The sequence below is a fragment of the Halichoerus grypus genome, chromosome 15 (genome assembly GCF_964656455.1).
Source record: "Halichoerus grypus chromosome 15, mHalGry1.hap1.1, whole genome shotgun sequence".
Classification (NCBI taxonomy): Eukaryota; Metazoa; Chordata; class Mammalia; order Carnivora; family Phocidae; genus Halichoerus; species Halichoerus grypus.
The window spans coordinates 51083565-51107145 of record NC_135726.1 but is presented as its reverse complement, the minus strand read 5'-3'; the positions used below and the strand labels follow the sequence as shown (position 1 = coordinate 51107145).

Sequence of the window (23581 nt, the reverse complement as noted above, 5' to 3'; positions counted from 1 at the left end):
TGCCCCCGCCCACGACCCCATCCCCTACTCTCCAGCAACACCACCACTTAGGCTAAATTAAGCTGAGTCTCTCTTTTTTTTTAGTTTATTTATTTATTTTAATCTCTACATCCAACGTGGGGCTCGAACTCATGACCCCGAGATTAAGAATCGCACGCTCCACCAACTGAGCCACCCAGGCACCCCTTGAGCTGAGTCTTTTATTTACTTATTTATTTTTTAAAGATTTTATTTATCTGTAAGAGAGAGACAGCAAGAGAGGGAACACAGGCAGGGGGAGTGGGAGAGAGAGAAGCAGGCTTCCCGCTGAGCAGGGAGCCCGATGCGGGGCTCGATCCCAGGACCCCGGGATCATGACCTGAGCCGAAGGCAGACGCTTAATGACTGAGCCACCCAGGTGCCCCTTTTAATTTTTTTTTTTTTTTAAGATCTTATTTATTTGAGCTGAGTCTTTTAATGGAGGGCCTCTTTCTACCACTGACAGTTGCATTTCCACCTGTCAAACCAGTTTCAAGGACTAAATCTACGGCACAGGTTTCAATGAGAACCAACAGTAAAGCATGTCCACCCTCTTTGATCCCCATTTGAGAACACCATGGCCACTGCCCCCACCGCTCCTTCCAACCCCCAAACTCAGGTGGCCAGAGGTGGCCTCATCTTTGGAGCCCCCTCCCCCCGCGGACATGTCACAAGAGGAGTTTCTTGGTGGGCAAAACTCCCCCTGCCCCCCACTGCCGGACTGACTCTCGTGGGCCAGAGGTCCAGGAGTGGGGAATGAGTCACTGGCAGGACCGGAGGGAGGGGAGCCAAGCATCCCACACCGGGGCCAGTGTCACGCGCTCTCCGACACCTGTCTTGCAGAGCCCACATCTCCTCCCCACACAGCGTTCACGGGACTGGGAAGAGGAGCTGAGCCTTGGGTCATTCCTGCAGTTTGGTCTGGAAGGGTCCCTGGCACAAGTCCCTCAGGAGAGCTGGGACCACAGGGCCTGCCACCAGGGGGTTGGGTGCACCCAGCCAGCCCCTCCTCCACCAGTGCCCACAGGTGGCCAGTCTGGCGGCTCTGAGGCAGCGTCTTCCACTCACAATTTCCACCCCGCCTCCTCCCCAAGCTTCACTTCCCGTCCACACACAACTGGCTTGCAGAGGAGGCCCTGCCCCACCGGGTTCATCCCATCTGCTCAGATGTCCTGGGTGGTCAGCAGGGCAGGGATCACGACTTCACAGATGAGGAAACAAACAAGCTCAGCAAGAACGAGTGCCTTCCTGGAGGCCACAGCACACGGCTGCCAGGGCTGGCCGGGAAGTGCACTCTGGCTACACAGGTCCCACGTGTGGCCTGCTGTCACCCCTTCCAGAACAGCTGCACACAGGCCCACCGGCACTCATTCAGCCACGATCACCGTGTGCCCTCTGAGAGGCCGAGGAAGTGGAAAGAGGAAGGACAGCATCTGTTCTCCCATTTCAGTGGGGGACAGAGACCCCTGGCATGAAAACGAGCATGTGAGGTAACAGCAGATGACCACCAGTGCCCCCAGGAAAATAAGCAGGACCCCAGCGTTGGGGGCCGGCGGGCAGGGACACTATGTGAGACGGGAGCCAGGCAAGGCCCCTCTGAGCACTGGTTTGCGTTGTGCCTCCAAAGGCCTGGGACCCCCTACTCCAGATCATCTCACCTGCAGGGATCCCCAACACGTGACCTCAGGCAGGGCCTGATGGGGCTCTCGCCCTCAGGCAGACATCCCCAGAGGCTCCCACCCAGCTGGGCCACCACTCCAGTCCGGGCCTGGCCCAGCTCTCCTCCCTGAATGGTCACCTGTGCTGGGGCCCCCGATTCCTCTAGTTTGGGGATGCTCCTGCACCTCCTGGATCAGCCAACTTCTCCATCTCTATGATGAAAGAGCAGCCTCTGAATGACCTCTCCCCCAAATCAGACCGGCCAACTCTCCTCTCACCCTTGATCCCGGGGTCACATCACCACAGCAGGCCCCAGAATGACTCCTCCATCACCCTTCCCACCAGGTCCACAGCTCGAATGACACCCCCCTGTGCTTTGCCATGGCTTAAAGACCAAGTCCGACATATCTCCCGCCCCTCCTCTAAGACCAACCAAGTCCTCCCCTCAGCCCCCAGCGAAGACCCTTTAGCCTCCCAACTAGGTAACCCCCTTGGCCCAACTTTCTGTACCGAGTTTCCTCTTCTACGGCCTGGCAAGACTCCACGTTCCCCGGTCCCGAGCCAGGCAGCAACTCACCGTCCTCCCCAGGCACAGAGGCTAGCCACCTGCTCCTCAGCACTGACAGGCCCTCCGATTTCCTGGCCTGCAAATTCCATTGTCTAAACCCACCAACGTCACCCACGATCCCTCCCCTGCTTGGGGACCAAGATCCCCCAACTCCTTCACTGCCAGGCCAAGCCCTCGGCCCCTCTCCCCAGCCAAGACAGACCAACTCTGCCAGCCCGTAAACTGATTTCTCTTCTCCATGTCATCACCGCTCTACCTCAGACCCACTGACTCCGAAGTGTGAGTCCAGTCCCTGACCAGTCCCTGCCGTCCCTCTTTCAACTTCCAGAAATGAGAGACTCCCTGAGCCTGTAATGTGTTACCACCTCCCCCTACCCGGGGAAGACCAATCAGCAACTGTCCTCTCAGCTCCTCCCAGCCAGACTCCAAGTGACCCCTCTCTCTTGACATTCTTCCCTCCCCTCAAACTCCTTCACCCTCTGGGTAACAGCAGCTGCTATTTCTGTGGCAAGAATCGACAAGGACTATTTTATTTAATCCTCACAACTACCCGCAGTAGAAATTAGCACCTCCATTTGCAGAGAAAGAAACAGGAGATGCAGAGAGGAAAACAGCTTACTCAAAATCAAACAGCTGGTTACACACAGCTGTTCCTCTTCTGGGAACCTGCACACCAGAAACTTGCCCCCAGCCCCACCCCGTGCCAACTCCCCCCTGCCTCAACCATGGCCCTCCAGCCCACAAACTGCTCATCTTCCTTCCTGCTTGCCCGGGGCCCACAAACTGACCACCATCTCTGTCCCTCTCCTGAAGGCTTGGGAAGCAGAAACATCCAGGCCCCAAGCACATGAACCTCTAGACTGGCCCCTAAAATGACCAATATCACCCAACATCACCCGAAAATGACCAACTGCAACTTCATGAAAGCTCATCCTGGCCAATCACTTTTCATACACAACCATATTTAGTCCTCCCTTAAAGCCTTTGCAGGGGTATTACCACCCACTTCACAGTCGGGAAAACTGAGACTCTGAGGAGTTAGATAACCAGCCTGAGGTCATGAAGTGAGTAAATGGGAGTCAGGATTTGAACTGGAACCTCTGCTCTCCACCACCCTACTCTGCCTATCCAGGTCTTTCTTCCTTCCCGCTCTCAACTCCCTGGACTGGGTACCATACTATAGCCAGGGCCCCCTATGACTCTTCCCCTCCCCAGCCCAAGTCCTCCAACCCCAAAGTGACACCTATCCCTGGGGTCCAGAGCCCAAGACGTGGCTGGCTCTCGATGCCAACAATCATAAACTGTCTCTTTAACGAGAACTAGCCAAACTGGCATTTATGGCAAGCTACCTATGTGCTCAGCTTCCAGTTACCATGTTTCCCACTCTCACAAAAAAGCCACAATTCCTCCACTGCCAGACTAGCAGCAGTGCCTGCTCTTTCCTGGGGCCAAGTGACCAACATCTACTGAGCCGGGACCAGTCTGTGACTCCTCTTCGTGGGCTCCACCACGGCAAGACCAGCAGAGAAAGACTCAACGCTCAACTCATCTACTGAGTGACTTTCCAACTTTAGTCCTATAGGTAAAACACACACAGTCCTCCAGCTGCCCTTTCAGTTCCAACACAAATCTGACCTTCAGGGGACCTAGAATTTCAGACTTGCTCCCTCTCCCAACATCTCAGGCCAGCAAACTTCCTCAGGCCCTCACCTTCTACCGACCAACAACTCCCAATTCCCCAACTCTTTCTCAGGAAAAAAAGATTTTTTTAAAAGAGACCCTTCTATACCCAGACCCCAAAGTTCCTCTGCTCCTTAATGACTGATAATGCTTTGTTTCCCTTTTGGGGAGAAGAGAAGGAGGCATGCAGTGACTTTTCTTCTTAATGTCAAGATCTAACACCTCCTCCGGCTATCTCACTCACCTCCAAAGTGACCATCAACTCTGCTCCTTTCTTGGAAGTTTGTTTACTCCCTTTTCCCAACCCCAGGATTTACCAACTCCTCCGCAGCCACAGGCCAGGCTGGTTTATTCCTCTTCCTCCTTTCAGCCAAAAAAGTGAGCAACATGACTACCCCTTGTCCTGAGGTTTGCAGACCGGCAACTTAACCTCTTTCCATCCCTAGGAGCCCATCAAACTCCACCTGCCCTTTGAACGCCAATGCTGATCCACTCTTCCTTCCCTGACTGCTCGCTTTATCCTTCTGGGGAGTGGGGGGGAGGGGGAGGGACGACTAGGAACTCAAAGGCTACCGCCCTACCGATCTCCCAAGCCTCCAAACTTTAACTGCTTATCGTTTTAATTCCTAAAACGACCACCTTCAGCGTCGGGGGGGGGGGGGTGCGGATAAGCCAGCTACTTTTCACCTTCCCAACCCAACAGGCACGCCGTCTCTCACATCTTGCAGCTCGAAATTGACGACAGTCTCCTTAAATCCTCATTAGGTGCAACTTATTGAGCACCACCTCCGTGCCGGGCGCTGCAAAGACTCCCGGTCCGCCACGAGCCCGCCCCCGCGCCCCGGCGGTAGCTACCGTGTCTCCAGGGGTCTTTGGGTTCCACCGCTCCAGACACGATATCCTCGTCGGAGGGGAACGTGACGCGCTTGGCCGCAGCCTTGAGGCGCCCGTCGGCGGGGGACGATGCGGGGCTGGGAGACCGGGCCTCGGCGGGGGCCTCCTCGGCGTCGCCGTCCGCGCCCGGCACGGGCGGCGCCTCCTGCGGCGGGATCTCCATCGCCGCCGCCGCCGCCGCCTCCTCACGGGGGCCCCGGGGACATGTCCCGGGCCCCGGGCTCGTCTCTCCGGGCCCGCCCGCCGTCCCGGGGCATGGGCTCCGCCGCTGCTTCAGGCGCCGCCTCCGACCGCTCTCCTGGTCGTCGTAGTCGTCGCCGCCGGGAGCTCGAGCGCGCCTCCCCCGAGCCTCGCGCGCGCCTGCTCGTTCGCAGCCGCACTTTCGTTAAGAGCCCGTGAGCCCGTCGCGGACTGAGGAAAGCAGAAAATCAATTTAAGCTATTTGCGGGTAGGGTTGTCTCGCGGGTTGTTGAAACCGGTAACAAGAGGCAGAAAGAACCACGGGAAAAAGAAACGTGAGCAGTGAATCTGCAGAGCCGGAACTGCAGAATACGAGGGGCGGGGCGAGGTGGACGCTGTCTCCCGGAGCAGCGCGCAAGCGCGAACCTGAGCCGCCCCCACCCGCCTCCCCGCCTCAATCTAGGTAACTAACGTTCAGACTCGCACACATTCGTCACGAGCTCGGGCAACGGAGAGGGGAATGGAGTTGATAAAAATAAAAACATCTGCTCGGCGGGGCTAGGCCAACTGATAAGAAGAGAGGCAAAGGGGCAGAGAATCTTGAAAGGAAAGGCGATATTAGCCGTACTGAATATATGAGTACAAGTGATGGATGCTGACAGACGGATCCTTCTGCCTGGAGACGAAGCCTGTGCCTCTTTGCTACTTACTCTCTAGCCCTCCATTTGCAGACAGCAGCTTCATCAATAGTTTTCTGTATTCGTTGCGTGAAATGCAATTTAAATTAAAAGACTAAAATAAATATGAGCCCATGAGGAGTATCATAGCCCTGATTAAAACAACAACAACAACAACTGGAAGGGGGAAGAAGTTCCAAAACCAAGAGACGAATCTGCCAACCAAAATAATCGGGCGATGGAGCGGGTAGATCACCAAGCCCGGAGGGAACCGGCACGAGCTCAAACCCCCGACCTCCCGTCAATTCAGTCGCTTAATATTCGCCTCCGCACTTTCGCCAGGCTTTCCTAGCACATCCCCCATTGGGGATCGGGGGTGGGAGGCGGGGCTAAAACTAAAAGGGAGGGGGGATTCGGGGAGGAGCGAGCGACGTCGTTGCCAAGGCAACTCGGGAGCTAGGCCCCGGACTCGCTGGAGGCGGCGTCGCGAACGGACTATGGGAGCCGAGGCTCTCCGCCTGCCCCATTCAGCATCTCCAGCCGCCGCACTTTGGCGACTGCAGATGAACAAAGCAAATCTCGTCTCTACTTACTGGGATCTTCACTTGCATTCTAAAGTTGATGGGACTACAAGGGGGGCAGCAATTACTGTTTTAAGGCGAATCTGACAGACAGCTGGTGACGGGGATAAGGGAAGCTAATGATATGGACGGTCACACAGCTTGGAGCGAAATGGGGAGAGGGTGAAGCTTCACCCCAACCCCTAGTCCTCAGCCTGGCCTCTGTGTCGCCGCCACACGGGGTCCGACCCCTTCCGGAGTGGGCGGGGAAGCGAACCGGCCGTCTCTAGAGTGAGGTCCTCACCGCTCTAGGGCCGGGAGACCAGGTGACCCAGTGCGAGCCACGCCCCTGGCTGGGAACACTCCCGCCCACCCGAAAAAGAAATCGCGTCCAAATATCCCAAACCCCGGCGTTCAGGTAGCTCCAGCCATTCCCGGACCAAGCCAGTCTCCACCTTTATCCGAGTTCCTTCCAGCCCCGTGATGTGTCCTCTTCTTGGCCCAGATCCACCAGATCCAGCCCTTGGCTAGCCACCCTTCCACTTCCTAAATCTGGCTCCATCCCTGTGTCGTACACTTTAAAAAATAAAAAACAGGAGGCGAATTTTCCCGGGATAATTGGTTCTTTAGTAGGAGGGGAGTATCTTCAGGGTGGCTGAACTTTGCAACTTCCAGAAACAATTTCCCACTCTGTGATTTGCCTTCCACCCCCAACCCCCAGTCTTCAGGAACTGGCAAGTGGTCCTGTTTTAGAGTTTAGAGTTCTGTGAGGTAGAGCCTTCATTTCAACAGGCTCTAGAACTCCTGGGGTTGCAGAATCTTACTGACTGCACCCTGGAGGTCCCAAGCAGCCAGAGGTGCTTGGAGCTTGGCTCAAAATTCCAACGGCGTTCCAAACTGGGGCCCCGTGGCAAGGCCCAAAGCAGAAAGGTGAACATAGTAACATCTTTAGGGCTTGAAGCTGTACGCAATAATGTCACTGCACCGCAGCAGTGCTTCAGCCTGCACACCAATGGGCGTCTGCAGCTGCGACACGTAGAAGTTGGCCACGTCCAGGTCGGTGGCTCCGAAGTGGGCAGTCACGTGCACGCCCTCGTGCAATGTGAAGCTCACCTGGTGACCCACCATGGCCAGCAGGCTGCGGAGGTAGCGTTCCCGGAGTGCGGCTCGCGCCTGCTGTTCCTGGGATTCCCGAGATTCTGGAACTACGGCAGACCCCGGGGCTCCGGGACCCTCTGGCGTCAGGGGGGCCCTGCGTCCATCTGGGGCAAAGCCGCGGCTCAAGCCATCCGGGCCCCGGGGAAGCCGGAGCACCGGTACAGGAATGGTCAGCGGAGTCTGCATTGTCCTGGCTGGTGGGTGAAAAAAGCAAGAAGCCGTTACACGGGGAGTGTGTGATGACAACAAGAGGCGTCTGTCTACCCCACCTCAATTCGACTTGTCCAAAACCTGTGCCGGATTGTCCTCCTAAACTCTGTGCCCTCCCTCCGCCAGTAACCCCCTCCCCAGGAGCTGCTACCACCATTCTCGAGGTCCACGAGAGCAAGAACTTTTGACTGCTTTTATCACTGTTTTACTCCTAGTCCCTGGCTATAAATACTTGCTAAAAAAAAGAACAAACTCCAGCCTCCTCTCCTCTCTCACGCACAGCCTATCCAATCCAGAGGGAAATGCTCTCTCCCGAATACATTCCCAATCACACAGGAGCCGGCTTACAACGGCTTCCGGTGGCCAGCTCTGGAATGATGTGAACATTACAATAATGATAGTTACACAGGGCGCCTGGCTGGCTCAGTCGGTAGAGCATGTGATTCTTGATCTCGGGGTTGTAAGTTCAAGGGCCACTTTGGGTGTAGAGATTACTTAAAAATAAAATCTTAAAAGAAATAAAATAAACAAAAAATGATAGATTATAACCCACTGAATAAAAGAGAAATCCATGAGTCCCTAGTAATGATAAATGAATAAAAGAGTAAATAAGTGAAGGAGCTAAAATCCAATGGACACTAAAATTTGTGAACGAGTGTTGGGTGAGGGCCAGCATATCCATAGTCTTAAAGTACTTTCCCCCAAAACGTTTATTTGTCGTAAAGAGTAAACAGTAACTTTGTAATGGAGGAACCTGGTGGACACGACCTTAACTTGGGCATCAAAGACATCATGTGCAGTGGGGGGACAAACAGGGAACCCATGTGCCCCTGAGGTGATACACTGAGGACAGGGCACCACTTCTGTGGTATTCCTGCCAAAAATGGATTACCTAAATCTCATCGTGAGGAAACTCAAATTGAGGGACATTGTATAAAAAAGAGCCTGATGGGCTCAGTCAGTCAAGCGTCTGCATTTGACTCAGGTCATGAGCTCAGGGTCTTGGGATCGAGTCCTGCATCAGGCTCCATGCTCATCGAGGAGTCTGCTTCTCCCTCTCATGCTCTCTACTCTCTCTCTCTCTCAAATAAATAAATAAAATCTTAAAAAAAAAAAAGTGAGCCTGAGTTCTTCAAAAATATCAAGGTCATGGGGTGCCGGGCTGGCTCAGTCAGTAGAGCGTATGACTCTTGATCGTGGGGTCCTGAGTTTGAATCCCATATTGGGCACTCAGTTTACTTAAAAAAAAAAAAATCAAGGGATGCCTGGGTGTCTCAGTTGGTTAAGCGTCTGCCTTCAGCTCAGGTCATGATCCCAGGGTCCTGGGATCAAGCCCTGCTCGGGTTCCCTGCTCAGTGGTGAGCCTGCTTCTCCCTCTGCCTCTCCCCCTGCTTGTGTTCTCTCTCTCTGTGACAAATAAACAAAATCTTTGAAGTGCATTCTCTTTACCCTTTAAAAAAAAATCAAGGTCATAAAAGACAAAGGAAGCCTGAGGAGGAAAAACATATATAATTGACACTTGATCAACATGGGAGTTAGAGCGCTGACCCCATGCACTACTGAAAATCCAGGTATAACTTTTGATTCCCCAAAAACATAACTACTGGTAGCCTACTGTTGACTGGAAGCCTTACTGATAACATAAATAGTTGATTAACACATATTTCGTATGTTACATGTATCATATACTGTATTCTTACATTAAAGCAAGCTAGAGAAAAGCAAATTTTATGAAGAAAACCATAAGGAGGAGAAAATACATTTCCAGTACTGTACTGTATTTATGGAAAAAATCCATGTATAAGTGGACCGATGCAGTTCAAACCTGTGTTGTTCAAGGATCAAGTGTTGTTTTGTATTCCGAGCCTAACGCTTCTCTCTCCACTGCCCACATCTTGGTCCAGCCACTGTCGCTCTCTGCTTGGACAACTGAAGTCACGTCCTCCCTGGGCCCCTGGCTTCCACCTTCACTGTCCCCTTACCCCAAGTCCATCCCCACCCACACAGCCAGAGGGACCTGCTTAACACCTGACACCCACCATCTAACACCTGAGTCAGGTCACATCCCTCCTCTGCTGAGAGCCCTCCCCTGGCTTCCGCCCCGCCCAGAGTCAAAGCCAAAGTCCTCCCCACAGCCCTCAGCAGCCCTGAGGGCTCCAGACCCTGCCAGCACCCTCGTGGTCTGCCACGCTTCTCTCACTACCCCAGCCTCGCTGGCCTCCCTGTGGGTCTGCAAGCGCACCTGGCACACAAGTGCCTCTCACACCCTTGCGCCTGAGGTTCCCTCTGCTTGTACGTGCCGTCTGCCTTCTCTGGGCACGCCATGTTCAAGTTCCACCCCACGTCCCTTCCTGCCCTCCTCAGCTTCGTCGTTCTCTGTAGCACACGGTATTCTTCTGACATATGGTATATTTGTCATTCTGCTTATGCCCTTTGTCCCCTGCTAGATGCCCGCCTCCCCATGGGCAGCAGCCTCGCTTCTTGCCTTCGGCTGTATCCCCAGCTCCTGGAACCCTGTGTGGCAGGGACACAAAGACCCAGCCCCTTCAACACTGCTCCTGCTTGAACGAATGCAGTGGAGATTGAGCTCACAGGCCCGCTTCTCTGGGTGACCTCAGCGGGTTATCAGGATACGAAAGGCTCCTACAGGATGGGGGGACCTGGTTCACGGTAGCTTCTCTATAAAAGTTTAGTTACAATTGTTATTATTAGTATTGCTGTGCGACTGGGGTAAGTTGCTTAACCGGTCTGTGCCTCGGTTTCCCCGTCTGTGAAATAGGCATGGTAAGAGGACCGACCCCACAGGGTCGGCCTGGGGACTAAATGCACGAACAATCACAGTGTTGAGCACAGGCCTGGAACACATGAAGGGCCACGACCATGATGCTGGTTGCCTATAGGGAAGTGCTGGTTCTGTGAGCAAGAGAGAGGGAGAGGGAGAGAGGGACCCAAGTTTCAGGTGGCTGCACCCCTGTCTGTGGTTTAGTCCTCTCTCAAGTGATGACGGATTTTAGGCAGCTGGTGTCCCATCCCTGGGCCACTCACCGTGCAGGGGAGATTAAGACGATCCTTTTCCTTGTTAGACTCTCCCTGTCTCTGCAGCTCACCCGTGAGCTCCTTGCAAGAAAGGACCCTGCAGAGAAATGGGCCAAGGCAGCAGATGAGGGTTTCTTAACCTCAGCATTGTTGATATTTGGGGCGGGATCACTCTTTGTTCTGTTGTGGGGGGCTGTCGGGTGCAGAGCTGTAGGATTTTAGCAGCAGCCCTGGCCTCTGCCCACGAGACGCCTGTAGGATCTCCCACCCCGAGCTGTGACTCCCAAAATCGTCTCCCACTGGTGAATAGTATGGTATGAGAATTACATCTCAATAAAGCCTTTTTTTTTTCCTTTTAAAGATTTATTTTTTTTTTTATTTGAGAGAGAGCATGAGAGTGGATAGAGGGAGAGGGAGAAGCAGACTCCCCACCGAGCAGGGAGCCTGATGTGGCACTCGATCCCAGGGCCCCAGGATCATGACCTGAGCTGAAGGCAGACGCTTAACTGACAGCCACCCAGGTGCCCGATTTTTTTTTTTAATATTTTATTTATTTAATTGACAGCGAGAGACACAGCAAGAGAGGGAACACAAGCAGGGGGAGCGGGAGAGGGAGAAGCAGGCTTCCTGCTGAGCAGGGAGCCCCATGTGGGGCTCGATCCCAGGACCCTGAGATCATGACCTGAGCCGAAGGCAGATGCTTACCGACTGAGCCACCCAGGCGCCCCCCCCCCTTTTTTTTAAAGATTTTGCTTTTGGGGGGACGCTTGCTTCCCCCTCTACCCGCAGCTCCCCCTGCTTGTGCCCTCTCTCTCTGACAAATAAACAAAATCTTAAAAATAAATAAATAAATAAAAATAAAATTCAGTGGATACACTCTTAAGAAAGAGTTCTCCATATATGGGGGGAACAAAATAAAAACATCTCTAGTTGAGAACCACTAGTGTGGATAAACAGGTGGGGTTGGGGGGGGCGGATAAAGATGGCTACTCAACTCCTGAACATATTCACAACCTCACAGAGAACCAGAGAAATGCAAATTAAAGCTACAATACTGTAAGATTCTTCACCTCCCAGATTAGGGAGGACTGAAGGCTGATGAAGCATCGTGCAGGCGCAGCTGGGGAGAAATGTCTTCATGGCCCTTAGGACTAAGGGTGTAAATTAGGACAGTGTCAAAGGGGGGCGGTTTGTATCCATGAAAACTGCAACCGTTCCTGGTCATTCAGCCCCTGAAGAAAGAGCCCAGGGCAGGGGACTTTTTTTTTTTAAAGATTATTTATTTATTTATTTGAGAGAGAGAGAGAATGAGAGACAGAGAGCATGAGAGGGAGGAGGGTCAGAGGGAGAAGCAGACTCCCCGCCAAGCAGGGAGCCTGATCCTGGGACTCCAGGATCATGACCTGAGCCGAAGGCAGTCGCTTAACCAACTGAGCCACCCAGGCGCCCAAGGGCAGGGGACTTTTAACTGTCTACCTTTTTATGCCTTTTGCCGTCCATACTATTCAAAGTAATTTGTTTTCAAAGATTTTATTTTATTTAAGTCATCTCTACACCCAAACTGGGGCCGGAGCTCACAACCCCGAGATCCAGAATCACATGCTCTACTGACTGAGCCCGCCAGGCACCGCCCGCAAAGTAAATTTTAAATCCTTTTTTTTTTTTTTAAAGATTTTATTTATTTATTTGACAGAGAGAGACACAGCGAGAGAGGGAACACAAGCAGGGGGAGTGGGAGAGGGAGAAGCAGGCTCCCGGCTGAGCAGGGAGCCCGATGCGGGGCTCGATCCCAGGACCCTGGGATCATGACCTGAGCCGAAGGCAGACGCTTAACGACTGAGCCACCCAGGCGTCCTAAATTTTAAATTCTAATTCAAGAAGGAAGGGGCATATTGTAATGCTCCCATGTCCCTTAAAAAATGTTAGATTCCGGGATGCCTGGGTGGCTCAGTTGGTTAAGTGTCTGCCTTTGGCTCAGATCATAATTCCCAGGGTCCTGGGATGGAGCCCCTGCTCAGTGGGGAGCCTGCTTCTCCCTCTGCCCAACCCCCCCCCCCCCCCCGTGTGCTCTCTCTCGCTATCTCTCTCAAATAAATAAATAAAATCTTTTTTTAAGGTGGCTCAGTTGGTTAAGCATCTGCTTTCGGCTCAGGTCATGACCCCTGGGTCTGGTATCGAGCCCCGCATCGGGCTCCCTGCTCAGCGGGGAGCCCGCTTCTCCCTCTCCCTCTGCCTGCCGCTCCCCCTGCTTGTGCTTGCTCTCTCTCTGTGTCAAATAAATAAATGCTTTAAAAAATAATAATAATAAATAAATAAAAGCTTCCACTGTTTAGTATTTGGAAATTTAAAAAATAATAATAAATTTTAAAAAATGTTAGATTCCTGGGGCGTCTGGCTGGCTCATTTGGTAGAGCGTGCGACTCTCGATCTCAGGGCGGTGTGTGGAGACTACTTAAAATAAAATTTAAAGAGGGCGCCTGGGTGGCTCAGTCGTTAAGCGTCTGCCTTCGGCTCAGGTCATGATCCCGGGGTCCTGGGATCGAGCCCCGCATCGGGCTCCCTGCTCAGCGGGGAGTCTGCTTCTCCTCCCTCTCCTGCTCCCCCTGCTTGTGCTCTCTCTCCCACTGTATCTTGCTCTGTCAAATAAATAAATAAAATCTTTAAAAAAAGAAAAAATAAAATAAAATTTAAAGAAATACAAATAAAAATGTTAGATTCCCCCTCGGGAATCTGAACTTCCTCTCCCATCCTTACCCACTCCCCAAACTTTCTGTCCCAGCCCAGGCCTTTCCTAGGGACTAGCTGTCCAGCCCTACAGATCAGACACCCCCACTGGTGGCCCAGATTGAATCCTTACTAGAAGTGAGCAAATGTTCTCTGTACATGGCCCGAAAGTAAATATTTCAGGCTTTGTGGGCCATAGGGTCTGTCACAACTACTCAACGCTACCATAGTATTAAGAAAGCAGCCACGGACAGATAATGACAACGAACGTGGCCGTTCTCCTTACAACCCCACGTACCAGGACACTGCAATTTGAATTTTATATAATTTCATGCACCCACAAAGATTTCTTAAAGTTTCCAAGCACTTAAAAATGTAAGACCCACTCTTGGCTGGTGGGCCATACCAGACCAGGAGGCAGGCCATAGCTTACCCCGCGGCAGAGAGGATGAAGGTGTGGATTCGGGGAGCCCGGGGGGTTCTTAGCCCTCCCAGATTCATTACCAGGGATCTGCGCAGGTCACTGCGAGCGACTCTATAGAAGCCTCCCTGCTCTGGTTCCTCATCTATGAAATGATGAAGGAAGAAAAAAAAAAAAAAAAAAGACCTCCTAGGTTTTCCGGGAGAAGGGAGAACCTTTCAGGGTGATCAGGCGAAAGACATCCCACAGTGTCCTAGACCCCTCCTCGCTTTCTCTGCCACCCACATTCAATCCATCAGTAAGGCCCGTCGGCTCCACCTCCAAGTTGTATCCAGAACCCAGCAACTTTTCACCCCCTGCCCCACTCTGCCTCCTCCCCGGTCCGGCCATCATCCCCGGCCACCTGGACTATACCAGTCTCCTCCCCACTGGGTGCCCAGCTTCTAGCTTCACCTACAGTCTGTTCCCTGCGCAGACAAAGCTGTCAGAGAGATCCTGTTAGAACTAAGTCCCAGCACACCCCTCCTCTGCTCAGAGCCCTCCCATGGCTCCCACCTCCCCAAGAGCAAAAAGCCCAAGTCCTCACAGTGGCTCCAAGACCCTATCATACCCTCTCTGACCTCCTATCCCGCACCCCCCCCCCCTTGCCTCACTGCACTAGTCCTCAAACATCGCAAGCACACTCTTGCCCGGAACCCTCTTCCAGATGGGGGACTTACATATTTCCGGATCCATGGCTCACCTTCCTCCCTCACTGCACTCAGGTCACTGCTCAAACATCGCCTTTACAGGGGGGAGACAGTAGCCCCTGCACCCTGCGTTCTCCTGTCCCCACGGTACGACCCCCTCCTGACAATATGCACGTACTTTTTTACCTGTGTGTGTTTGTGCTGCCACCGAACACAGGACTTTGAGAGAAAAGCCATGTCCCATTATTTCATGACTCCACCCCCAGCCCCACCCAGAGCCAGGCAAGCAGGGGGAGCTCGGTAAATATTTGTTTAAGGAATGAAAAGATTCACCCATCCGCATTATCCAAGGGCCTGCCCAGTGCCCAGCCCACCTGGGGCGCTGCTAGGGAACACAGCCGTGAGCGAACCACCCCAGTTCAGCGGCTGCCACAGACTTATCTCTAGAACAGGCTGACCCAGAGTGGGCAGGGCTGGAAGGATAGAGACTGGGGGGCCCTGGTGCCCAGAGGGGCCGCCTGGCCCAGCCTGGGGGCAAGAGAGAGCTGGCCAGGAAGGCTGTCGTATTTGAGCACAGACCTAAATAGAATAAGGAACGGAGTCATGTAGAGATCTGGGGGAAAAGCCTTCCAGTCCATGGGAACAGCAAATGCAAAGCCCACGCAAGGAGGCCTGCATGGAGGAGGCGCGGGAGCAAGGGCAGATGCTGCAGGGAGGGGCCTTGAAGACTGAGGTGAGGACCCGGCTCTCTACTCTGAGGGAGACGGGAGGGACTTGGATTTTCACATGATCCCTCTGCCTGCTGCGCGTGGGGACAGTGGACTGGGAGGGAAAGAGGGAGAAGCAGGGAGCCCCGTAAGGAAGCCACCTCAGTGGCCCAGGAGGGCAGGGGATGATGGTCCCTGGGACAGGCTGAGGGCCGCGCAGGTGGGGAAAAGTGGTCAGTTTAGGATTTATTTTGAAGGTTGACAGCCCTCACCATTTGCTGATGGACTGAGGGGAGAACCAAGGCAGACTCTCAGGGTCTTCCCTAATGGGGAAGACCACAGTAAATGGGCTTTATGGGATACATACATTTTCTTCTTTTTTTCTTTTGTGTTTTTATTTTAATCCCAGCTAGTTAATACACACTGTTAGTTTCAGGTGTACAATATAAATTTTCTTTATTTGACCACTACCACTGTGAATGGGATTCGGGGATATAGACATGTGCTAACTTATCTGACTGCGGCAGTCCAAGCTTGGTCAAGAATCATCAGCCCCCAGGGCTCTCAAGCAACCTAGGTTAACACTTGAGTGATTTAAAAGAAACACCCTAGTCTTTAGGGCTAGTACTGAATAAAGGATTGATGGGAATTAATCAAATGGCCACAAATGATGTTAAATCCCTGGATAAAACAAAAAAGTAAGGATGGACCAGTGTGCAGACTTGCTTTCTCCGTTAGGGGAAAACAAACGGAGACTGGGGTCAGGCCACGCGATCCCCATTCTCCCCAAGGAGGAAACTGGAAACAGGGAAATGCCAAATCATTTACTGGGTGCAAGCCGGCTGAGGGGACGGAAAAGGGAGCAAACCCAGGTGGGTCTGACAACGGACCCGGCCCATCACCCCTGCTCTCTGCAGGACAGATCTGTTTTCGTCCAGCACAGGAGGGCCACTGGAGGACTTGGAACCAAGGTGTGATCCGATAGGAAACCGGTTTAGGAAAGGTCCGACAGGGTGTGCCCAAGAAGGCAAAAGGAGGCATTATCCAAGCTACCTGGTGACCAGGCTCCAGAATCCTTTATCTTTTCAGTCTCCGAGCCAAGGATTTCCCGCGGGAAGATTGCAGAAAAATGCCCAAACCCATCCCCCACGACTTGAAAAACGATTTGCATAAAAACTCCAGAGCCCATCACTTGGGTGGTGGGCGCGAGGGCAGGAGATTCGCAGACCTCCCTTCTAGGGTCCTCGGGGCTGACCTCCAAGGAAATGGCAATGGATCCGTTCAGCGGACACGCATTTAGCTAACCCTTCCGTTGCCAGGGCAGGGAACTAGCTGAAGTTACCAGGGTCACAGAGAAGACCCGAGACGCCGGCGGATGAACCAAGGTGCTGTTATGTCCACACAACGCCCCCCCCCCGCCCCAAAGCTCCAGCACAGAGTCCTTCCCCTCCCCTGGGCCGGTCAGTTTCCTTTCAATTCCGGCCTGGCCACCCCCCGCTAGCCTTTTCTTATACTAAGTAGGTCCTCCCGGCCCCCAGGCGTCCACTCCCGACTCCGCCCGGGCTGGGTGTCTTCCCGGCTCAGAGCCGGCCAGCGAGCCCGTCCCACCGAGGCGGGGCGTCAGGACCGCTGCCGTGGTCACTGTCCTGACCGTCGTCGCTATCATCTGCCCGAGCGGGGAGCACCGCGCGCTGCCCCGGCTCCTCACCCCGCCGACCCGGGCGCGGGGACGTCCCCGATCGGAGTCCCGGTGCCGGCGCTCGCGGCGGGGGGCGGGGGGGTGGGATCCGAACGTCCCCCCACGGCCCGCGTGGCAGGCGCGGACCTGCCCCTTTCCCGCCACGCCCGGCTTCGCGCGCGGGCGGGTGCCCGGGGGAAGGAATTGTCCTGCGCTCGCGCCCCGCCACCGACACCCCGCACTCACCGAGGTCCGCGGCGGCCGGCGCTCCCACTTCCGCCGGCGTCCCGGCTGCAGAGGCCCGGGCGGGCCGCGAGCCGCCCCGCCTGGGTTCCGCCCGCGCCGCCGCCCCACGTGGTGGCGGGCGGGCTCTGGGGCTCGGAAGCCGCCGCTGCCCCGGCGTCCCGCCCCGCCCCGCCCACCGCCTGGCCCCGCGCTGCCCCCGGAGCGGCCCGCCAGCGACGTGGGGCCTGTCCGGGGTGCCCGCTTTACGGAAGAAGAAATTGAGACGCAGAGAGGGGGAAGACTTCCTCCGGCTGAGCTAAGCTCGGAGCTTGGTGTTTGCACCCCCCCACCCCCCTACACGTGCACGCTCCTACCCTTCACCTGCAGGCCAAACCCCAGCTCCCTTCCTTGAAGCCCTGCGCAGCCAGGTTTCAGCAGGAAAGAGGTTGGAGAGAGCTGCAGCTGGGATGGACCCCGGGTGGTGGTTCTGTCTCGCAGGCCTCCCTGCAGCCCCCCACCCCCACCCCGTTTTACAAAGAAGGAAGCAGGCCTTGAAAGATGGACCGTCTGGCCTGAAGGCTAGGGAGCCTCGCTCCTCTGGGCTCAGACAGAATTCCCTTCTCCCACACTTTTTCAGTAAGGCAGAGGCTACGTGGGCCTCCCCACCCCACCAGATCCCCAAGGCCCAGTGCCTGGCACACAGGCCCTCTGCGATATGTTGAAAGACCCGGCAGAGCAGGAGCTCAATACACACTTGTTAACCTATGAACGAGCAGGGGCCCTGTGGACAAGGCTGGCTTGACTCCTGCCCTCTTAGAACCTACATTCTAGGAGGGCTGGGAGGGGCAGATACAGGGTCTCCATGAGCAAATACATCAACAAGATCCTTCAGGGCTTGTGATGAGTGATATAAAAAGAATAAAATAAGGGTCATGGTGGTAGAGTTGGGGGAGCTTCTTTAATTGGGTGGCCATGAAGAAGCCCCCTTAGGTAACAGATGGGGAAGCTGAGGGCCAGGAAAGAAGCGAGGACAGATGGAGGTCATGGTTGAGGCCTTCAGCAGGGTGGGGCTACATTAGATACAGTGGTCAGGGAGGTCCTCTGCTCGCGGGAGGACAATTGAGCTCAGCCCTGAATAACAATATGAGGAACCTTCTGGCCTGGAGCCGTACTCTGGGGGAGATTAGCATGTGAAATTCACTCGGACTGGGGCTGGGGACAGCCCGGGGAGGACAGACCCTGGCCCTGACCTCAGGGGGCTTGTGTCGGGTAGGGGTGGGGAGGGAAGAGAGGACAGTCAACAAATAGTTCTATGTTATGGTGCGGTGGGTGCCAGGAAGAAAAAGAAACTCATCAGGGTTGGAGGGTGGGGCAGGGTGTCGATGCCACTTCAAACAGCGATCAGAGTGAGCTGCTTTGCGGAGGGAAGTTCAAGGAGGCCCGAGTGGAGGGGGTGGTGAGACAGTTGCCTGTTTGGTTTTAATGGTGATTCCAGAGCAGAGGAGATCTATTTGATCACAACCGTCCTTGCCTTAAACCCCACCCTTCAAGGCTCCGGTCTCAGGAAACCAAGACCTTAAAGTGATCAAAAGACCCTCTTGGGTCTGACCTCATTTTCTCACAAAACTCAATCACCCACGCCTCCCCCCACGCCCATCCCCCTTCCTTGTTATTCTTGAACGCACAAGGCCGGCTGGCCCCCTCACCTCCCTCCGGTCTCAGTTCCACCATGCTCTGCCCTGGAGAAAGCTGACCCCCACCCCCCACCCCAGCAACCCTGTCCCTTTATAACCCCTCCTAGCTTTATTTTGCCCCACTGCACTTGTCATCCTGGGAGGCACTCTTAAGTTTTGCAGTTACCTTGTTGAGAGTCTGTCTCCCCAACAAATAAACTGCGTGAAGCCGGGGATTATTTTCTGTCTTGTTCACTGCGGTATCCTCAGTGCTAGAACAGAACCCAGTGCACAGTAAAGGCTCAATAAATGTTTGCCCACTGAATTTTTATAATGCATTTAATGAAATAGTCCCGATTACTCATAGGCGCCTAGCGAGAAACGTGGCCCCTACTGTTCTCTCTCGGGGGTGGGTGTGGGCACCCCGTGCCTCAGTTACTCCGGCCCTAAAACGGGATCAGGAATAGCTGCTCGTGTACGTGGTCGTGAGACCCGGACGTCATTAAGGTTTGGTCCCTAAGAAAATGCAGTGGGTTAGGCTTTGATCGAGTTTGGCTGCCGCCTGGGGCCCCTGCGGGGCCGCCCCGTCCTCTCCCGTCAGGCCCCGCCCCGGTGGGCGGAGCCACGGGCCGGGCCAGCACGTGTAAGAGTTCGCGGCGGGTCGCCGCAGCCACTCACCTGAGCGCCTCGGACTGAGCGCGCACGGCCCGCGCGTCCTCCGCCCGCCAGCCCGCCCGGCCGGCCGGCCCTCGACCCATGTCCCGCCGCAAGGCCGGCTGCACGCCTCGCCGAGTAGACCCCGCGCCCGCCTCCAACACAGACGACGAGATGGAGATGCCGGACCTCGTCATCGAAGTGAAGCCCGAGCCAGACGCGCGGCCCCTCCAGGCCCCGGGGCTGGGGCTCTTCTCCCCGAAGGAAGTGCCCGCGCCGGGGCGGTTCGAGGGCGAACCCCGCCACTCCCCCGACCCCGTGTCCGCCGGGAGCCCTCTCCACGCCCTGGGCGAGCGAAACCAGTGGGCGCTGTGGACGCCGCTGATCCTCAACCCTCGCGGTGAGCGCCCCCTACCCCTGCCCCGCCTCTCTCCCCTTAACTCGGGGGGTTTGGGGGGGTACGTGGGACGCCTTCCTCCAGGCACCGACCCCCGGCCCCCGCCTTATTTCTGTTGCCTGGTCCTGGCCTCCAGCCCCCATTCTGACCTTCGGGTTTTCCCTCTCCCTCGGAACCCCCAGCCCCCATCCTGGCCCCACCCCACGCTTACCACCCGCTTCCTCCCAGCAGACCGCCAGCCCTGGACCGACAAACACCCAGATCTGTTGACCTGCGGCCGTTGCCTGCAGACCTTTCCGTTGGAGGCCATCACTGCTTTCATGGACCACAAGAAGGTGGACTGTCAGCTTTTCAGAGGCCCCAGCCCCTGCCAGGGCTCAGGTGAGTCAAGCCGGGATGCAGGCCCCCTCTCAAGTTCAAGGGCCCGGCTTCCTGTGGGAGAAGGGGCTGAGCTGGACAGGCGGGGCAGTGAGCACTACTTCCCTTTTCTCGCTCCCCATCGGGTGCAGCCTAGGCGTGGCCAGGGCCTGCCCTGTCCTAGGGCTGGGACTAGTGGTGGGGGGGGGTAGGTGGGGGCGGGGCGGGGCCTGTAGGAGGGCCGCCCACAGGGTGTGGCCAGCCCCTGAAGACTGGTCTGGGGATTTGCCACACACACACACACACACACACACACCCCCAATCTGGTTTCACTTCTCCTTCCCCTTGGCCAGAAATAACTGGCCAGGTGGCCGGACCCTTGTGGCAGTAGGGGGACCTCTGGGGAGGGCAGCAACCTGGGGGAGGGGAAGCCAAGGCCAGCTGGAGGCATGGCATGGCCACCCCGTCCCACCTCTTGATCACTCCTGATTGAGGCGCTGGTGCATTTGCTCGGAGTCAGGGAAGGGGCCTCTGGCCTCCCTCTCTGATGGAATCTCCCAGCCCTGCACGCTGGGAAGCCCCTGGTTTGGGCCAGGTCGTGGGTGTCTGGACACCTGGGTTCCTTCTCTTGGGAGGTAATGAAAGCCCTTGACATGGTACTAGACTCATGGTGAACTCTTGGTCATCGCAGGCCGAGGCTCCTCCAAACCTGCACATTTCCATCCCCTGGCCCATGAGTTCCTAGGATTTTTGAGAGATGGAATTACATTCAGGCCTGGGCTGGCGTGGGGGGGGGGAGGGGGAGTCCCGTAGTGCGGGAGGGGAAGGAGGGACTGTGAATTAGCTGTAGACTTGAAGCCAGCAGGTTATCTGGTGGCCCAGGGAGGGGCCTTGATGGAATCACTGAACACTCCCAGGTGCTTGGACTTGGAGCAATGTGGGCATCTCAGCCACGTGGGCTCAGCTCATGTTTACTGAGGGCTGACATGGACCAGAACTCTCAGTTCTTCTCCATCCGAGGTCACAACAGCCCTAAAAGGGAGAGGATCCCCAGGATCCCCATATTCCGACAAATGAGAAAACTGAGGGCCAGAGAGGAGTGTTTCTCGCCCACACAGCTAGGGAGCCGAACTAGTTGGAAGTCGGGCCAGGCTAACACTCTCCAGCCCCCCATCTGTGCTCCTGACCCTGGTGTTGCATCAGGAAAGCCACCCCCATCCCAGACGGTCTAGAATTTGAAAAGTAAAGGCAAGTACTTCACTGATAGTACCTGGAGGGTCTAGAGAAAACATCCAATTTGGAGGGCTCTTAATTTGGGGTCCATGCCGAGGGAGGGGGACCTAACTCACTGCCCCACCCTGACCTCTAGGTGGCTGCTAAGCCTTCTCCCCACTTAGGCCTTGGCCCCCTCTTCTGTGAGGCAGGGAATAGGAGACCATGCGTGGAACTCGTGAACTTGGAGCTTGGCACAGAAACCCACTCAGTAATCAAGCCAACAGTCTTTTTTGAAAATCTGTCTCGCACTCCCCGGGTTTCTGGATTGAAACCCCAACTCCACCCTTGCAAGCTTGTGACCTTGGAGAAGTGGGTCTGCCTCAGTTTTCCCATCTGGAAAACAGAACTCTTGTTTCTTGTCTAGGTGGGAAGCTCAGTGAGCAGGGGGCATGGCCCGGCGCCCAGCACCCAGAATTTGGTCTTGTCTTCCAGTAAGGCCTTCCTGACCCCCCCACCCCCAATAGAAAATAGCACTCCTCCCGTCCCTCACTCTGCTGTCCCTTTTCTCTGGAAGATTCTCAGACACAGAGAATCCCCAGGTAGTCGTCATCCACTCCACAGATTCTCCTTACTTGTCTGTCTGCCCACTTCCGCACCTCGGCTTCTGAGGACGGGGAGTTTCTGTCTCCCTGCAGTGCGTTCTCAGCCCCCGGGAAAGGGCCTTTGCTGCAGAAGGCGACCACCTGGCGGGCGTGAGACTGCTGCTTTCATGCATCTCCCTAACACCCGGCCCTTCTCTCTGCAGAACGCAAGGACCCCAAGGCCTTGAGCTGCTTCCGCTGCGGGAGACAGTTCACAGGGGCCTGGAAGCTGCTGCGCCATGCCCAGTGGGACCACGGCCTGTCCATCTACCAGACGGAACCCGAGGCCCCCGAGGCCCCGCTGCTGGGCCTGGCGGAGGTGGCCGCCGCCGTGTCAGCAGTGGTGGGGCCGGAAGCGGAGGCCAAGGGCCTCCGGATGAGCGTCCTGCCCCGGCGGAGCCCCACCTGCCTTGTGTGCGCGAAGACCCTCAGCTCCTTCAGTAATCTCAAGGTGCACATGCGCTCGCACACCGGCGAGCGGCCCTACGCCTGTGACCAGTGTCCCTATACCTGTACCCAGAGCAGCAAGCTCAACCGCCACAAGAAGACCCACCGGCAGCCGCGGCCTCAGAGCCCCTGCAGGGCCAAAGCCGGTCAGGAACAGGCCTCTGCCACGGCCCCTCCGGAGCCCGCCGCCCATGCGGCCGCCCCGGCCAGCAGCCTCCCGTGCAGCAGCGGGGAGGGCGCCGGGGCGGCGGCCACGGCGGGCGTCCAGGAACCCGGGGCTCCCGGCGGCGGGGCCAGCTGGGGGCCTACCCCCAAGGAACACACGACTGAGCCTGCCAAGAGCCAGACGTCCCCCAAGAAGATGCCCAAGGCGGCGGGCAAGAGCCGCGGGCCCGGGGGCAGCTGCGAGTTCTGCGGGAAGCACTTCACCAACAGCAGCAACCTGACGGTGCACCGGCGCTCGCACACGGGCGAGCGGCCGTACGCCTGCGAGCTGTGCTCGTACGCCTGCGCGCAGAGCAGCAAGCTCAACCGCCACCGGCGCATGCACGGCCTGGGGCCCGGCGGCGCCCGCTTTGAGTGTCCCCACTGCTGCGTGCCCTTCGGCCTGCGCGCCACCCTGGACAAACACCTGCGGCAGAAGCACCCCGAGGGGGGCGGGGAGGCCTGAGCTGCTGGGCCTGGCGCGGCGCGGGGGCCGCTGCTGCTCCACGTCCTTGTCCTTCCTCCGCCGCCAGTAAATCCTCCTGCCCAGTTACACCCGTGTGTGGACTCTGGCTTTCTTGGGGTGTCTCAGGTGGGGCGGGTGGCTCCCCTCCTTGGGGTGGACGGCTGGACGGACCGGTTTGGAGGGGGTGAGGGGAAAGGCCAGCCCCCAGCGCCCCGGGCACCGCAAGACTGGCACAGAAAGCCGCGCTCCCGGTTCCCGGTGTGGGCGAGGCCAGGGCAGGGGCCGAGGCGAGGGCGGGGAGAAGCCCGGACCTGTCACCAGAGGCCCCTGGGCAAAGTCCTGGCCCATCCCCCACATGCTGGGTGCCGGCGCCCTTTCCCCACCGAGCGGGCCCCTGCCCTCGCCGAGCCGTGCCCGGAGCGATGCCGCCACCTGGACACCCA

The 23581-nt window shown here is 56.3% G+C and overlaps 3 protein-coding genes across 10 annotated transcripts in view; 1 reads left to right on the top strand and 2 right to left on the bottom strand.

Moving 5' to 3' along the window:
* PPP1R37 (protein phosphatase 1 regulatory subunit 37) overlaps positions 1-5361 on the bottom strand; it is a 39697-nt gene extending 34336 nt beyond the window's left edge. The window contains exon 1 of the mRNA XM_036091564.2: positions 4781-5361. Coding sequence (XP_035947457.1) covers positions 4781-4982 — 202 coding nt within the window. The 5' untranslated portion in view covers positions 4983-5361. The remainder of the gene's footprint in view (positions 1-4780) is intronic.
* A 1479-nt stretch (positions 5362-6840) lies between these two features.
* Positions 6841-20212, bottom strand: GEMIN7 (gem nuclear organelle associated protein 7). Of its 8 annotated transcripts, none has more exons than XM_078062936.1 (4): positions 20080-20212; positions 13798-13930; positions 10650-10737; positions 6841-7588 (listed from the first exon to the last, which is right to left on the bottom strand). In XM_078062936.1, the coding sequence occupies exon 4, from the start codon at positions 7578-7580 to the stop codon at positions 7185-7187; it is 396 nt and encodes a 131-aa protein (XP_077919062.1). In that variant the 5' UTR covers positions 7581-7588; positions 10650-10737; positions 13798-13930; positions 20080-20212; the 3' UTR covers positions 6841-7184. The 8 variants fall into 8 exon arrangements, with proteins under 8 accessions (XP_077919062.1, XP_077919063.1, XP_077919061.1 ...); XM_078062937.1 differs by lacking the exon at positions 20080-20212 and adding an exon at positions 18945-18999; XM_078062935.1 differs by lacking the exon at positions 20080-20212 and adding an exon at positions 17106-17233.
* Positions 19063-23225, top strand: ZNF296 (zinc finger protein 296). Its single transcript, XM_036123741.2, has 3 exons — positions 19063-19811; positions 20040-20189; positions 22186-23225. The coding sequence occupies exons 1-3, from the start codon at positions 19514-19516 to the stop codon at positions 23136-23138; spliced, it is 1401 nt and encodes a 466-aa protein (XP_035979634.1). The 5' UTR covers positions 19063-19513; the 3' UTR covers positions 23139-23225.
* The last annotated feature ends 356 nt before the right edge of the window (positions 23226-23581 follow it).

Coding starts and splice junctions, on each gene's coding strand:
- ZNF296 (XM_036123741.2), top strand. CDS start 19,514: ATGTCCCGCCGCAAGGCCGGCTGCACGCCTCGCCGAGTAGACCCCGCG. Junction 19,812..20,039: donor GCTGATCCTCAACCCTCGCG/GTGAGCGCCCCC, acceptor TCCTCCCAGCAG/ACCGCCAGCCCTGGACCGAC. Junction 20,190..22,185: donor CAGCCCCTGCCAGGGCTCAG/GTGAGTCAAGCC, acceptor TTCTCTCTGCAG/AACGCAAGGACCCCAAGGCC.
- GEMIN7 (XM_078062936.1), bottom strand. CDS start 7,580: ATGCAGACTCCGCTGACCATTCCTGTACCGGTGCTCCGGCTTCCCCGG.